This window comes from Rhinopithecus roxellana, chromosome 4 (assembly GCF_007565055.1).
Source record: "Rhinopithecus roxellana isolate Shanxi Qingling chromosome 4, ASM756505v1, whole genome shotgun sequence".
NCBI lineage: Eukaryota > Metazoa > Chordata > Mammalia > Primates > Cercopithecidae > Rhinopithecus > Rhinopithecus roxellana.
The window spans coordinates 71,316,722-71,333,634 of record NC_044552.1 but is presented as its reverse complement, the minus strand read 5'-3'; the positions used below and the strand labels follow the sequence as shown (position 1 = coordinate 71,333,634).

Genomic DNA, 16,913 nt, shown 5'->3' with positions numbered 1-16,913 from the left:
TCTTGTTCACACATCCCACCTATGACATTAATCAGAGCCTTCACCTATGGGCTGAACGTCATCTTTTCCACTCCTAGTAGTTTACAGATTTTTTACTTTGAAGTGAAAGAGAAAAAAAAAAAGACATAGCTGCCCTAAAAGGAATGAGGAAGTGAGAGCTCTCCAGTGTCTGGCTGGCTCCGTCTGTGTGACAGCCCATGATGTTCTTTCCGGTATCTGTAATATTCTGAATTTCCACCTGCCCGCCCCCTCGCTTATAATGCAGAGCATGTGAAGGGAGACCAGCTCAGTCTCTCTCTCTCCCAGTGGACTAGAAGGAGCAGAGTGTCATGCTCTTTCTCCCATTCTTTACAGCTCACCAGATGTAAAAGAACTCTGGCTAGAGACCCTCCGAGGGTAAGTACTATATATTAACATGCCTAGAAATTGCAGGCTGCCTCACCAGTCACAGGTCACTCAGATCACAGGCAACAGAAAACAGCTATCCCGTGGAATATCTGCTCACTTTATAAAGTCTCAGGACAAAGAAAGCTTTGCTTCAACGTGAAGGCTGCACCTTTTTGGTGCAGGGATTCTATAAATGTTGTCTTTGTTTCATGTTTACTATTATAGCATCCTGGGGATATATTTTTTTTTTCCTTTTTGGATTAGATAAGAAAATCCATGCAAAGCACCTACTACGATAGCTGGCATATAGTGAGGACTCCCCCAAAAAAGTTAATGTTAATGTTAATTTAAAATGTTAATGTAATTGATATCCAAATTATCTCTTAATGGGAATGGAATAAATTGGTAACAACGTTTAGAATGGTAAAGATAGTTGGCTTAAATAATTTAGAAATAATTGTGTTCAGATGCTGTTCTTAACAACTTACGACATCTGGGAACACAGAACTGACTTTAAATGAAAACTTGTCTATGTAATAGTTTCTTTTCCAAAGTAAAGGCAATTGAAAACGTAGCAAAATAGAAAAACAAATAAATAAATAGTTCCAAACTCTGTGCTTTGGCAAAGTGGTGCTGAAAGTGGTCAACCTACTATGTGTTCCTCTTAACTCCTTTCCATATGATTCGTTGTAGACAGAGCCACAGCCGCACAGGAGTGAAATTCACCCCTGGACAGTCAGTCCCAATACTGATGAAGCTGAGAAGCAGCCACAATGCTGTGAGTGACGCTCTCACATTTATTAATTCACGTTTCCTAGAGGCAAGGGCCAAAAGATATTTACCTAATTTTATTTCTCCTCTTTTAGTCAAAAACACTAAATGCCAGTAATATGGAGACACTAATCGAATGTCAATCAGAGGTAAGAAAGCAATTTTTGAAACTTTTTATCTGTACTGTGAGGTGGAAAACTGTGTTTTATTGAATATTATTTGGGTTGAATAATTATCAGGGTAGTAAACTAACATCACACATGTAGTAAATTAAACACATTAATTAGGATCTTATATGATGACAATCAAGACTTTAATATTGCTTCTAGAAGCTAAAAAAACATCAGTACACTCTACTGACTTCATTTTTAATATGAATAAAATGTTGTATGTGTGTTTTGTGGGGAAAGACTCGATAGGTTTCTTCAGTCACTATATTTAACTGAAATAAAAATGTTTTTAGGGTGATATCAAGGAGCATCCCCTGTTGGCATCATGTGAGAGTGAAGACAGTATTTGCCAGCTCATTGGTGAGTTTTGAAAACATACTGATCTTTTATGTAAGTGCTAACAACCAGTGTTCTTGGTTTGCAAAACCACAGCGATTTTACTCTACTAGGAATTTTTTTGTATAAGTGTTCTCTTAAAGACCGCAGAACATTAACCCTTAAACGGCAGGTATGCTCCAACTCACTAGAGCCGGGAGTGCTGGGAGCGGAAAGAGCCTCTCCATACAGAATCCCCCAGTTCTGCCAAGGGTTTTTAATGCGGTTCCATCTCCTGGCCATGTATGTTTCGACAATTAGCATGCACACATTTGAAAACATACAGTGTCTTTTCCATTTTCTTCCTTCTGTTATGGAGAATGCATCCAAGAGCCTATGAAGCAACTGTTGCTGATCTCAAATCCCAAAGGATCCACCATTCGCTCTCAATTATTTTTCATAATGCATTTCATTACAGCGTAACCCTGACCCAGTTCTCCTGAACCATAAAGACAGGCCACTTCTTTCTCATCACGCTTCCACTTGCCAATCTAAAATGTACAGAAACATATGCCAATACATTTAGAAAATATAGCCTTTATAATTAGTTAAAAAAAAAAGGAGAAGGAAGGAAGGAAAAGAAAAGAAATAAGGAAACTTGAGATTGCAATATCCATTGCACACACATCTTGTGGATTTCGGAAGGACAGAATATCTTGATAATGTTTTGCTGATAATTTCCAGTTGCCAGATGTAGGTTCAAGCCTTCCTGCAGCAATTCGTATTTGCCTCTGTCCTAAAGCAGCGACCTGGAAAACCCAGGTGACCAGTCACCTGGAAGGAAGAATGGTGTTAGCTCTCTCTAGTGGCTATGTAGTGCCTGCGAGGCTGCAAAGGGCTGGAGCCAGCCCTGCTATGTGCCTTCGAAGAGATACTGAGCAAGTCACTTCCTCACCTTTTAAGTTTCGTTTTCTTCGCCAATTAAAGGAGGAAATCAAAATAATCTGTTTCATATCAGAAATTTCCTCTATAGTTATTCAGGCCAGTAAGTTAAGATGGTTGTTTATGATCTACACAGTTAGGTTTTGCTAATTTTCTGTAGCAAACAGCTGGAAAGAGTGAAAACAGGAAAGGTGGAGGCTTAGAGGAACCCTGGTGTTGCTGTTTAGGGAACTGGTTGCCCTGGTAACAGTGTGGTTGTTTATCGGTTGGTTTTTCTAGATTAAGATTCACGCCCTTTGCTTTCTTAAGTTTTCAAAATTATTTTTCTCACATGGCATATACTATCGACCACATTATGTGGCCAACAATACCCATTTTCTTACCTGGATCTTTGCTTATTAACACTGCAGTCTAATTTTTCTCGTTGCCTTGTTTTCTTGGCTGTAGAAGTTAAGAAGAGAAAGAAGGTGCTGTCCTGGCCCTTTCTCATGAGAAGGCTCTCCCCTGCATCAGATTTTTCTGGGGCTTTGGAGACAGACTTGAAAGCATCACTATTTGATCAGCCCTTGTCAATTATCTGTGGTGGCAGCGACACACTCCCCAGACCCATCCAGGTAGGCATGCATTTTCTCATAAACCTACTTCGGTTTTCAGCTGGACATGCAAAATACTCGGGAATTCTGAATGTCATTCTCCTGTGAAGTTTGTAGGGACTGATCTTCCATATTTTCCACTCTTCGACATGGCACTCCCACATACGCATGCAGTTAGAAGAATATCTGACTGCTTCCATTCCAGAAATTGAAATTAGTTGTATTTACCAATGAGCTCAGAGCTATGGTCCCTCCATTTCTCTGACTTCACAGAGTGAAGAATGCTGAAGATTTGTAGCTTCTGAAAAGTCTAAAGGGGAAACAGAATATAGACTTTGTGACCCAAAATCCAATGTTCATATGGAAGTATTTGAAATGAGAGAGCTCCAAAGTGATTTTAGAAAGTGCAAAATTAGAGCTTTCACAATTTGCCTCCTCTTAGAAAAATAGCAGGGTTGAGGAAGGCCATTGATAGCAACTGAACTGAAAGCAAAATCTGACATTAATATTCCTGGTAAGACTATCTCAGTATACTAGAGAAGATAACTAACTTTTAGGGAGATGATATTTTATGACAAGCAAAGTTAGAAACTGTTCATGCACATTATTTTAATTCTTTCTGCAGCCTAAGCATAGATCTTCATGCATTAGTAGCAGTACAGTGTGTATCTTCGAACCAAGGGTAACCCTTTCCTGTTCCTATTGCTGTTTCCTTTAGGACATTCTCACTATTCTATGCCTTAAAGGCCCTTCAACGGAAGGGATATTCAGGAGAGCAGCCAATGAGAAAGCCCGCAAGGAGCTGAAGGAGGAGCTCAACTCTGGGGATGTGGTGGATCTGGAAAGCCTCCCTGTGCACCTCCTTGCTGTGGTCTTTAAGGTGAGTTCAACACGCTTGCGCCAAATAACCTGCCAAGGGGTCCTGGCACACTCGTTCTCAGGATGTAAGAAATAGGCTCTTCTCTCCACACAGCAAGGTACACTGATCTTGGAGCTTAATTTTTTTTCATTAAGCCCTTTATTTATTTATTTAGTAAGCACCTCTGTTTCTGTGACCTCAGATTCCAACAGAAAGCAATGCATTCTGCTCTCCCAAAACTTTGCCAACAACGGGCAATTTGATTGTTCCATGGCAGAATCCATATGCCAAAATCCAGTGGCCCCTCAGAATACACCCACCTGGGGATGGTGCCTCTGACTCTGCTTGATGTTAGAAAGTCACAGAGAGGCCAAGGGTGTTGCAGAGAGGGTTCCCTGGATTAACCAAATGCAGGAATGAAGGGGCACAATCTATGATGGGCTAAGCATAAAGCACCCTGCGATGGAACGAAAACCAGGTGAAAACGAGGACATGGGACATCATACAGTACCAATAGGCCAATAGCCCGCTCTCATCCCCCAGGACTTCCTCAGAAGTATCCCCCGGAAGCTACTTTCAAGTGACCTCTTTGAGGAGTGGATGGGCGCTCTGGAGTCGCAGGACGAGGAGGACAGAATCGAGGCCCTGAAACAGTAAGTCATCAAAGTCATCAGTGATTGCCAGGCCGCATCACCTCCATCTTCTGATTCTTTACACAACTTTGTAAATGCTTCGTGGTCCCTGTTTCATGAGAATTGTGATGTTTAGGGAATCTGAGTGAAATTGCTTGTCCACTCTCAGAATAAAAACCAGAGGGTGCCCTGGACTTTTGAATTTTAATTTTAGCCAAATGAAAGGAAATATTTCTTCAAAACGTAGGAAGTGAATTTCAATCCTCACAAATCCCAAGAGGTAGGGAAGTCTAAAAATGTAAGCTGTTCAAAAAAGTGTGAGATAAAATCAGACCTGAAAACTGTAACACAGGCTTGCCAGCAAAGTGTAGGAGTTTGGGGTTATCTTTAAGCTACATTGACTGGTGTCATGCAAGGCAACAGTTCTCCCATAAAACATCCCTCAGGATGCAGCCAGGCATTGGGGTGGGGGGCGGTTGTTTTGCTCATAAAATTTCATAGCATATTTAATCCTCTTATAATTAACCAAAATGAAAACTGTATAATAAATTCCAGTGAGAGTAAAAATAATAACATATGCAATGGAAAGTGTGATCTGTTAGTGACTAGAGAATACTAAAACCCAAGCTTTGAAATGTCAGCACGGTTATCATATCCTATGAAAGTCTATCTATATGTTATAATGTCCCACATGGCTAAATATTTTCAATGACATATGTATAGAAGTGAAGACATTAAAATGTCTGTCCCAAAATGAATATTCTAAGATTATCACCATGAGTTTCCACCTAGACATAAAGCATTTTTATAATAATTCCTTCTTCTGAGAAATGAAAAGAATCACCATTTCATTTTTTGAAAAAGTGAGACTTTAAGAAGTCTAATTTCTTATCATTAGGAACAATGTTGCGACTGAAGTGCCGCCTTATTATGAACATGCCCTTAGAAACTGATTTAGTCGGCTGGGCGCAGCGGCTCAAGCCTGTAATCCCAGCACTTTGGGAGGCCGAGATGGGCGGATCACGAGGTCAGGAGAATGAGACCATCCTGGCTAACACGGTGAAACCCTGTCTCTACTAAAAAAAAACAAAAAAACAAAAAACAAAAAACAAAAAACTAGCCAGGCGAGGTGGCGAGCGCCTATAGTCCCAGCTACTCAGGAGGCTGAGGCAGGAGAATGGTGTGAACCTGGGAGGCGGAGTTTGCAGTGAGCTGAGATCCGGCCACTTCACTCCAGCCTGGGTGACAGAGTGAGACTCCGTCTCAAAAAAAAAAAAAAAGAAAGAAACTGATTTAGTCTTCATAAAGATTTCTCAGAATTTTGTAAAAATGTGTCATCTTCGTTTGGTGATTATAGTTTGTTTTTGTTTTAAGGTAAGAAAACCAGTCTAGCCGTGTTAGAAACAGAAAGAAATTCTACACAGCTAAATGATTACTCAGCAAAACTATTTTCTTTTTTTTTTTTTTTTTTTTTTTTTTTTTTTTTTTTCTAGGTTGGTTTCTTTTTTATTGAGAAATTTACATAAATAAACCATTAGCATTAAAAATTTTTAATTAACAAAAATTTTACATAGTTATGATGTACAGCATATTTTGAAATATATACTTATACATTGTGTAATGGCTAAATCAAGCCAATGAACATATGCATTACTTCACATGCTTATTCTGTGTCAAGAACATTTAAAATCTACTGTGTTAGAAATTTTCAAGTATAGGCAAACTCTGGTCTTTAATGCAGATTGGCTTCATAATTTAAGCTCTGTATAAATAATAAAGGGCTGGGTTATTGGTGTCCCAATTATAAAGGCCAGTTTCTTAGCTCCTCAAGACCTTGCGGTTAACCAGCCTCACTCTGTGTCAGTTGCCACTGGAAGTGTCTGAATGAGCATTTCACAATAATACTTGTGAAAATGCACCTTCCTCATTTTAAAGGAAGTCTGGTTTCGGCAGAAACTCTCAGTTTGCTACACTGAAGACCATTAGCCTTTTTGAAAACTAACATCCCTTCACTTTATTCCAGGGTTGCAGATAAGCTCCCCCGGCCCAACCTCCTGCTGCTCAAGCACTTGGTCTATGTGCTGCACCTCATCAGCAAGAACTCTGAGGTCAACAGGATGGACTCCAGCAACCTGGCCATCTGCATTGGACCCAACATGCTCACCCTGGAGAACGACCAGTGTCTGTCATTTGAAGCCCAGAAGGACCTGAACAACAAGGTTTGTTCTGGTTACTGATGAGAAATCCCCAACTTATGATCTCAGCATCTGTTTGCCAAATCCAGGCAATAAAATGCTTCTGAATGTCTCCAACTGACTCAGCATCACAGTGAAAATATAAACTGCAAAATGCTTTTGTCATATTTCCACTCCCTCAGATACATGTATCTAATGAAACTGAATAAATCTGTGTCTTCTGTCATCTGTGACACAGATGAGTGCTGCGAGTGTTTACATCACTCTCTCCCGATATAAAAAAGCCCTTTTGTTTTTGTGTTTTGTACGCCACAGTCTAGCAGTCTATCGATCTCAGAAACTACTTACTCAAATGAAAATTTTACTAATACTTTAATTTTTTGTATGTTCTTAAATTTAAAATGCTTGTCTCAAAACACCAATGAGTATCTAACTTTAATGTATATGATTGTTGGCATGGTGGCTCACATCTGTAATCTCAGCATTTTGGGAGGCCGAGGCAGGCGAATTGCCTGAGCTCAGGAGTTTGAGACCAGCCTGGGCAACATGACAAAATCCTGTCTCCACTAAAAATAGAAAAAATTAGCTGGGCCTGGTGGCACATGCCTGTAGTCCCAGCTACTCGGAAGGCGGAGGCAGGAGAATTGGTTGAGCCCGGGAAGTGGTGGTTGCAGTGAGCCGAGATCGCGCCACTGCACTCCAGCCTGGCGACAGAGTGAGAGCCTGTCTCACAAAAATAAAAAGTATCTGATTGTTACCAAATTTCTGTATGCTCTTTTCAGACACATAAAGATCTCAAGTTCTCATTCTGGCACGTGACTCCACTGTGTCCCCATTCTTCCTCACCTCCCTTTAAAAAAAAAAAAAAAAAAAAGTCTTCAAGCTGACAAATTGCTTACTTTTCTTCACAGGTGAAGACACTGGTGGAATTCCTCATTGATAACTGCTTTGAAATATTTGGGGAGAACATTCCAGTGCATTCCAGTATCACTTCTGTTGACTCCCTGGAGCACACTGACAGTTCAGGTATGGAATGTGCTATCATTTGATTACGATTGTAGGGAAAAGTTCATGCCAGTCTGCCAGTCATGTAAAGCATCTCTGATATATGAGGCAGAAGGTACCTTCACAAATCCCCAAGTCAGACTAGACTCCAGTCCATTAGGAAGTCATTAAACATGAAAACCCTGCTCCGGGCTTTTCCTGCAGCGCCTCTCAGACCGCAGATAGTCTTTGCCCCTTCCCAGTGTTTATCGCAAATCACTGCTGATTTCACTAAGTCACCTTTAGCTCTGGAGTTGGGTGAGAAACTTTTGTTTCCACTTCATGGGATACGACTCCATTACAATGGAAATAGGTCCAGTAAAAGGAGCAGTTTTAAAAATTAAGGTCAATAAATTTGCAGTGAAATGCTGTTCTCTCTTTTCTTATTCTCTCCTCTCTTTCTCTCCTTCCTCTCTCCTTTACTCATTTCCTTTCCCTATTTTTCTTCTGATCTCAGAATAAATTCAGAAAGAAACAAACTTTTCATATGGTACATTTCTTATCATATCAAGCCCCTAAGTAGTTCTGCTAATAAATCACCTAGTGCTCTGATTGGTATGAGCAGGGTGAACTTTAGCAAAGTTCATTTCTAAAAGAACCTGAATGGCCATGCGTGGTGGCTCACGCCTGTAATCCTAGCACTTTGGGAGGCCAAGGCAAGCATATCACCTGAGATCAGGAGTTCGAAACCAGCCTAGCTAACATGGTGAAACCCCCTCTCTACTAAAAATAGAAAAAATAGCCAGGCATGGTGGCGGGCGCCTGTAATCCCAGCTATTCTGGAGGCTGAGGCAGGAGAACTGCTTGAACCCAGGAGGAGGAGGTTGTAGTAAGCCGAGATCACATCACTGCACTCCAGCCTGAGCAACAAAGCGAGACTCTGTCTCAAAAAAAAAAAAAAAAATACAAATACAAATAAATAAATAAATAAACCCAAACAAATGTTCAACTGCTCCTTGACTTCCCCCAGATGTGTCGACCCTGCAGAATGACTCAGCCTACGACAGCAATGATCCTGATGTGGAATCCAACAGCAGCAGTGGCATCAGCTCTCCCAGCAGGCAGCCCCAGGTGCCCATGGCCACAGCTGCTGGCTTTGATAGTGGGGGCCCACAGGATGCCCGAGAGGTCAGCCCAGAGCCCATTGTGAGCACCGTGGCCAGGCTGAAAAGCTCCCTCGCACAGCCCGATAGGAGGTACTCAGAGCCCAGCATGCCATCCTCCCAGGAGTGCCTTGAGAGCCAGGTGACAAACCAAACACTAACAAAGAGTGAAGGGGACTTCCACGTGCCCCGGGTAGGCTCTCGTTTGGAAAGGGAGGAGGCTGAAGACCCATTTCCAGAGGAGGTCTTCCCTGCAGTGCAAGGCAAAACCAAGAGGCCAGTGGACCTGAAGATCAAGAACTTGACCCCGGGTTCGGTGCTCCCAAGGGTACTGGTTCCCAAAGCCTTCTCCAGCAGCTCGCTGGACGCGTCCTCTGACAGCTCGCCTGTGGCTTCTCCTTCCAGTCCCAAAAGAAATTTCTTCAGCAGACATCAGTCTTTCACCACAAAGACAGAAAAAGGCAAGCCCAGCAGAGAAATTAAAAAGCACTCCATGTCTTTCTCCTTTGCCCCTCACAAAAAAGTGTTGACCAGAAACCTCAGCACAGGGTCTGGGAAATCGCAAGACTTTACCAGGGACCAAGTCCCAAGGGGTGTTAGAAAGGAAAGCCAGCTTGCCGGCCGAATCGTGCAGGAAAATGGGTCTGAAACCCACAATCAAACAACCCGCGGCTTCTGCCTGAGACCCCACGCCCTCTCGGTGGATGATGTGTTCCAGGGAGCTGACTGGGAGAGGCCTGGAAGCCCACCCTCTTATGAAGAGGCCATGCAGGGCCCTGCAGCCCGACTTGCGGCCTACGGGAGCCAGACCGTGGGGAGCATGACCGTGCGGAGCATGAGGGCAAGGATGCTGGAGGTCGACTCCCTCCTACCCCCTCTTCCACCAGCTCACCACACAGGGGACTCAAGACACAGGGACAGCAAAGAGCCGCTCCCTGGCCACGAACTCTCTCCCCTGCCTGAGCGATGGAAACAGAGCAGAACTATCCATGCTTCTTGGGACTCTCTGGGGCACGTGTCTGGCCCAGGGAGACCTGAGCTCCTCCCGCTGAGGACCATCTCTGAGTCCATGCAGAGGAATAAGCGGGACTGTCTCATGCGACGATGTAGCCAGCCGGTCTTTGAGGCTGACCAGTTCCAATATGCCAAAGAATCGTATATTTAGGAGGGAGGCCATACGCCATGCCATAGCTTGTGCTATCTGTAAATATGAGACTTGTAAAGAACTGCCTTTAGATTGTGGTTTTAAAAGGTCTTGAATAAGCTCCTTTAGAACGTTGTGCAAAGCCCTCCTCAGTGAGGATAGCTACACCATGGCCGTGGTGCATCAGATAGTCTGTGTGTACCCGGATTTGTGCAATATGTAACAAATGTATAAAATGTATTATAGATAAGGTGTTAGGTGCAAAGAATGTCTAATAATCCCTGCATACATTTGTGGATTTGCAGTGAAGTACATTGCTGTTCCTTGCTTCCTGGGGCACTTTTCTCTTTGTTAGTGTTTAAAAATTATCTTCGCTTTTATAATGTGGCCTCAAATGTCATGACAGTTTTCACATTTTCCACAAACTCCATTTAGGGAGAAGTGTTTAAACTCCTGGTAAGTTTACTGTATACCAGAGTAAACTATATATTACTCCACATAAGCAGCCTTGCAGTAACTAATCACCACCATAGATGAAAGGAACAGACTGCAAGGAACAGAGTTGAGCATCTGGAGCCATCAAAGGCATTAAAAACTCCAGCAAAAGCAGAGGTCATAGCAAAACTCATGAAAAACACTTCAACCTGGCCTTTCAATCATCCAATTAAATTTGGGTAAATTAATAAAAATGTATTATATCAATATTAACTCATCTACAGCACTTTGAGTTTCTTTGTAGTTCATGATGTCCTATCCTATAGTGTGGAGGTAAATGATTTTATATATGCATTGGGGGTCATATATAAAACCTCAAAGTAATTTCACTACAATAAATTGCCTTCCTTATTTGAAAGTAAAAATGTTCATTTTTTTATTGACATGTTCCTTCCTTTCCCTCGATTAATAGAAATCCACCAAGAAAATCATTCACATATTGGTTCACTCAACAAGCATTTATTGAATATATATTCACTATTCTAGACTAATAGCAAGACTGGAGATCTTGTTTAGGAAGAAGCAGTCTCTGTTCTCCAGAATTTGCAAAACCATAAAAAAGAACCTACTTTAAGCCACTTTCTTGTCAGCAAGCAGTCATTCTGCCAGAAAAATTTAGTACACAAATAAAGGATAATATAATAAATGTAAAATTTCTCATTTCTAGTGAATTAAACTTTCCAGTAATTTTACATATCATCTCATTCTTATGATGCTCACTTTGCTTAATTATTGGCAAACATAATGGTAAAATGTTTGTAATGTATTAGAACTTTACTGCTCAATTATTAAGATATTTATCCAGTATCTTTGAGATGCTGGACTTCAATTTTCCTTATTTCATCAACTTTTTAAAATAAAATATCATACATGCTTCTGATTTGTTATAGAAATATGTTGTGTTGAGTCTTTTCAGAGATGATTTATGAATAATGTTGTGCAAAGTTAATAATGTTGTAAATAGACTGCTCAAGGCAGCACACTCAGACCTAATATTAAAAATACTTTATTGATGGGCCGGGTGTGGTGGCTCATGCCTGTAATCCCAGCACTTTGGGAGGCCGAGGTGGGCAGATCATTTGAGATCAGGAGTTTGAGACCAGCCTGGCCAACATGGTGAAACCCCATCTCTACTAAAAATACAAAACGTAGCCAGGTGTGGTGGTGGGCACCTGTAGTCCCAGCTACTTGGGAGATTGAGGCAGGAGAATCACTTAAATCCGGAAAGCAGAGGTTGCAGTGAGCTGAGATCATGCCACTGTACTCCAGTTGGGGTGACAGAGTGAGACTCGGTCTCAACAAATTAAAATAATAAATAAAATAAAAATACTTTATTAAGCACCAATAATATATAAATTTCATGGGGGCAGAGCTCAACTGACTGCTTACTTAAGCAGTCCTTTTCCAGAGTTGGTCACTAATAGCAATAGTCACAATTTTAGCATCTACCATGTGCCAGGCACTGCGCTAAGTATTTTAGTACTGAAAAAAAATCCTCTGCCTCTAACAATAACCACTTCTTATTGAGAATCAGAAGATTCCCATCAATAGACCACTAAGACTACTAACCAGGAAGCTACAAATGTATTCCAACTTTACCACTCACCTGATCTCCGTGTGACCCTGCTCACTCAGGTCACGAAAACCCTACCCAAATTTCCTTATTTTTAAAAAGTGGAATGAAACCAGAAGTCCTCTACACACATGAATAGCACATTGTGCTGATGAACGTTTAGGAGCTCCCTGCCCAAGCAAATGTTGTTGTTAGTCTTTGAACAGTGCAGTCAGTCACAGTTGACTATTTCAAATATTGCACGGTGTGGTAGCCTCACTCCTATCTACAGAGTCTGTCTGCCTTTCAAAAGGTTTTCCCAACCTGGCTCCCAAGTATATTAGTTCTTGAGAGCTGCTGTAGAAAGTCCTATAGATGGGGTGGCTCAGACCACAAAAACGTGTGTCTCACAGTTCTGAAATCCAGAGGTCTAAGGTCCAGGTTTCAGCAGGGGTGGTTCCTTCCGGGGCTGTGAGGGAGAAGAGGTTCCAGGGCTCTCTCCTTAGCACAGATGGCCTCCTCCCTGTGTCTCTTCACATCATCTTCCCTCTACGTGAGTCTGCCTCCAAATTTCCCCTTCTTCTAAGGACACCAGTTATACTGGATTAGGACCCATCCTAATGACCTCATTTTACCTCTGTAAAGGGCCTCTCTCCAAATATAGTCACATTCTGAGATGTTGGGGATTAGGACTTCAACATATGAATTTGCATGGGGCAAGACACAGTTCAACCCACAACACCAAGTTTTTCAAACTACCACTGAATGACACCTTCAATATGCCAATACTTTTTCATATTTCACCATAACCAGAGAGCTAGGGCATATAGTGAGATTTAGATGACATTAAAATGATGCCTTAGTCAAGGATCCAGGAACACCAGAGTTCTGTCCTCTATTGACTTCCTAAGGGCCCACACTAATGACAAATAGGAAAATCCCAGATGTACCTGACGTCCCAGTGCAAAGTCTATAGTAAAACCAGGTTGGAAGTCAGGGCCTAACTAGGAGCTTAAACTTAAATTCAGGTCTGATTCCCTGGGAGATGCTCTCTCCTCCGGTAAAGACAGGGAGAGGTGGATGACGCATGACACACGGATTATCTGCGCTGACACACTGTGCACCGTGCCCCCCACCGACACACCAGCACTACTGAGGACTGAAAGAAATTAAAACTTGTTCCAGAGATGTTGACTTGTGGGAGTTAACCAAGGTTAGGTGCTTTTGTGGGAGTTTAGCAAAACTAAGATTGCATGAGAACTTGAACGCAACAAATACAACACCTCTGTTACGCTGGCGTCCCTTGGAAGCTGAAGTCGCAGCTATGGTTTCTAGCGCTAATAAAACAAATAACAGTTAATGGCCATAGCGCATCCCATGGCCATAAACAGAATGTGCAAAGAGCTACGAACACTGTTTATCCTTAGGTTTATCCTAAATTAAAAGAATATATTGACAGATAAATTCTTCTGATTGTGATCTCACTGGAAAAATCACCAATACATGCTTCCCTCTGGAAAGGTCAGACAGAAACTCACATCAGATGCGATCTTCCATGTTTCCAGTTTCTTTTTTAATTAAATTATGTAATCTTAACTCTCCCTCTTAGAGAATTACTAAGGAATCAGAGGTATAAACATTTTGCTAGAATTGGAAGTGAATCACTTTTTAGCAATATTTTAAATGTGGACTGAACTTCTGCATTATGTTCACTCCAGAGTAAAAATTAAATCTAAATGAGGAAAAACAAACGGGATGAAGTGCTTCCTCCTACTATAGGCTACAAAGAGGCGGGCATTGTGAAACAAGCAAACTTGCGGAATGCAAAATCTGGCCAGAAACAGGAAATGCAGAATGTTAACATCTCCGTGGAAAAAGAAAGACAACATGTTGAATGAATATACGACCCAAATTCACGGAACCTGAGTCTGTGAATACCCCAAAATCTGCTCCCATGCACAGGGCACTAAACCTGTCTGAGCTCCAGTTTCTCCATCTATCAGATGAGGGTAATGATAACCTGCATCAGTTATGGAATGCATGTAACAGAAAACCCAGACAACAGATGCTTAAATAAGAAGGAGGTTTGTGCGCTCTATGAAAAGAACAGACTGGCAGTCCAGGGCTGGGATCATGGCCTCCTCCAGCCCCGGGTTCCTTCACACTCAGAGCCAGTCATGGGGCTATGACCTGTGGACCCAATGCTAGGGTAATTCTCTGCTATTGGCATTTTTAGAGTGTTAATAATTGAGAACTGCAGTCCTGCATGTCCACTTTGCACTGGGCCCTGCAAATTGTGTAGCCAGTCTTGTTCACAACTTCAAGCTTTCTAGTCTACCATCCTTTCTGGGAACATGATCCTCTTCCCCTAACCTTTCCCTCCAGATCCCAACCAGGAACTTTCTGCTCAATAACCTCTACCTCAATCCCAGAGGCCAGAACTTAGTACGTGGCTTCTCTCTTTTTTTTTTTTTTTTGAGTCTCCCTCTGTCGCCCAAGCTGGAGTGCCGTGGCGTGATCTCAGCCCACTGCAACCTCTACCTCCCAGATTAAAGCAATTCTCCTGCCTCAGCCTCCCAAGTAGTTGGGAGTACAGGTGCATGCCACCACACCCAGCTAATTTTTTGTATTTTAGTAGAGACGGGGTTTCACTGTATTGCCCAGGCTGGTCACGAACTCCTGAGCTCAGGCAATCTGCCCACCTTGGTCTCCCAAAGAGCTGGGATTACAGGCATGAGCCACTGCGCCTGGCCAGTACATGGCTACTCTTACCAGCAGAGGAACCTAAGAATACAGTTTTTATAGCCAATTGCCTCTCCCAGCAAAATCAGTAAGAAACTAGAAGCAGATGGATACTGCGGAAGGCCTTGACACAAAAGTCGAATAAAAGAGATCGTCGGTACAATGAAACACATCCAAATTTAGTTGCTCTAATGATTAAAAAGGCAGGATAAAGTAGATTATCTACTTAATATAATGAGACCGTTGAAAATGTTCCATATAATTAGGAATAATAAAAAGATAAGGCAGATAATCTCAAGAGTATTTCAATTATTGTATGCTCACTGTGAGAATTTTATAATTATACAACAGTTTTAAGTAAAATAAATTAGTAACAAATATTAATTGGCCTCCTACAATATAAAAATATTATATTTGTATAAAGAGTTTACAATCTAGTAGAGAAATAAGACACCTTTGACAGCAAAGGTAGGTTCCAAGTGACTGATAATAACACAAAATATGTAGTAGAAATGAATGACTGCTTCCTGGTCTCATTACTTTAGGATATACTTTCCATTTAAAGGAACCTTAAAGATTTCAAACAAGTGTAAGTACAACGTTCAGAACAATTGTGGAAGGTTCCAGCTGGATATTCACTTGCAAGATCTGGCAATATCTTTGAGAAGTAAATAGTTAGATGTCATTTTTTCATCTTTGCTGAAAAGGGCATTTCCTATCCAACATTTGTTTTGAAACAGGCAAAGCAGTAGATAAGGTAACTGCTGCTATATGGGCTGTTCATCTTTCCAAAGAACACGTATCTTGTTAGTTTCCTAACCAAGGATTTTCAATGGCTTCTTAACACTGTTTTTATTGAGTCTAAAGTCCTCTGCCTACCATCTATCATTCAAGGCCCTTCTTAATTTAGGCTCATCCTAAGTAAGCAAATTTACTAATTTTCTTAACTCTTTAGTGGCTTTCTACCATAAATCATAATTATGACAACAGCTAATTATATATATTAACACTAAGAATCTGAGATATAGCTACAGTGGTGTTCAGATGAAAATTCACATCCTCGGCCGGGCGCAGTGGCTCAAGCCTGTAATCCCAGCACTTTGGGAGGCTGAGACGGGCAGATCACGAGGTCAGGAGATCGAGACCATCCTGGCTAACACGGTGAAACCCCGTCTCTACTAAAAAAATACAAAAAAGTAGCCGGGCGAGGTGGCGGGCGCCTGTAGTCCCAGCTACTCGGGAGGCTGAGGCAGGAGAATGGCGTAAACCCGGGAGGCGGAGCTTGCAGTGAGCTGAGATCCGGCCACTGCACTCCAGCCCGGGAGACAGAGCAAGACTCCGTCTCAAAAAAAAAAAAAAAAAGAAAATTCACATCCTCATATGATATTAATAAACAAAAGTAAAAATGAATGAATTCAGCATACCACTCATGGAGTTAGAAAAGGAAATAATAAAAATAAAGTTGAAATTAATAATTTAGAAAACAGAGAAAGAATAAAACTGATAAATACAACCAAAGCTGGCTCTCTGAAAAAATAAACAAAACAAACTTCTGCTTAATCTAAGCAAGGAAAAGGGAGAAATTAAAAACATATAACATGAGAAATGCTAATGGGACAATAACTACAGAAAATTAGAAGTAAAAGACTACTTCGCAAATATATTTGAATATTCTATGCAAATATATTTGAAGTACTATATAACATATATTATTATATTATACATTATAATAATATGTATTATATATTATACTAATATATTTGAATACACTATGCAACTATATTTGAAATATGAATGAGATTATCATTTTTCTAGGAAGATTATCATTTACCAACCTGATGACAAAAAAGAGAAAAATCTTAAGCAGATTTATTTCTTAGATGAAACAAAGAAACTAGCCAACCACTCTCCCTAATTCCCTAAGTCCAGTCGGTTTCACAGGGATTTCTCCCAAATATTTAAAACGCAG

At 41.2% G+C, this 16,913-nt stretch overlaps 1 protein-coding gene and 1 long non-coding RNA gene across 3 annotated transcripts; one reads left to right on the top strand and one right to left on the bottom strand.

Moving 5' to 3' along the window:
• The first annotated feature begins 122 nt into the window (after positions 1-122).
• Positions 123-11,530, top strand: TAGAP (T cell activation RhoGTPase activating protein). Its single transcript, XM_010381527.2, has 10 exons — positions 123-396; positions 1,081-1,165; positions 1,254-1,307; positions 1,622-1,688; positions 3,033-3,199; positions 3,897-4,058; positions 4,581-4,690; positions 6,693-6,888; positions 7,776-7,890; positions 8,879-11,530. The coding sequence occupies exons 2-10, from the start codon at positions 1,139-1,141 to the stop codon at positions 10,174-10,176; spliced, it is 2,196 nt and encodes a 731-aa protein (XP_010379829.1). The 5' UTR covers positions 123-396; positions 1,081-1,138; the 3' UTR covers positions 10,177-11,530.
• LOC115896867 lies at positions 1,531-4,675 on the bottom strand. 2 transcript variants are annotated; one of them, XR_004056772.1, is made up of 3 exons: positions 4,549-4,675; positions 2,599-3,488; positions 1,531-2,477 (listed from the first exon to the last, which is right to left on the bottom strand). It is a non-coding gene; the product is annotated as an uncharacterized LOC115896867 (long non-coding RNA). The 2 variants fall into 2 exon arrangements; XR_004056771.1 differs by having other exon boundaries at positions 2,223-3,488.
• Positions 11,531-16,913: the final 5,383 nt, after the last annotated feature.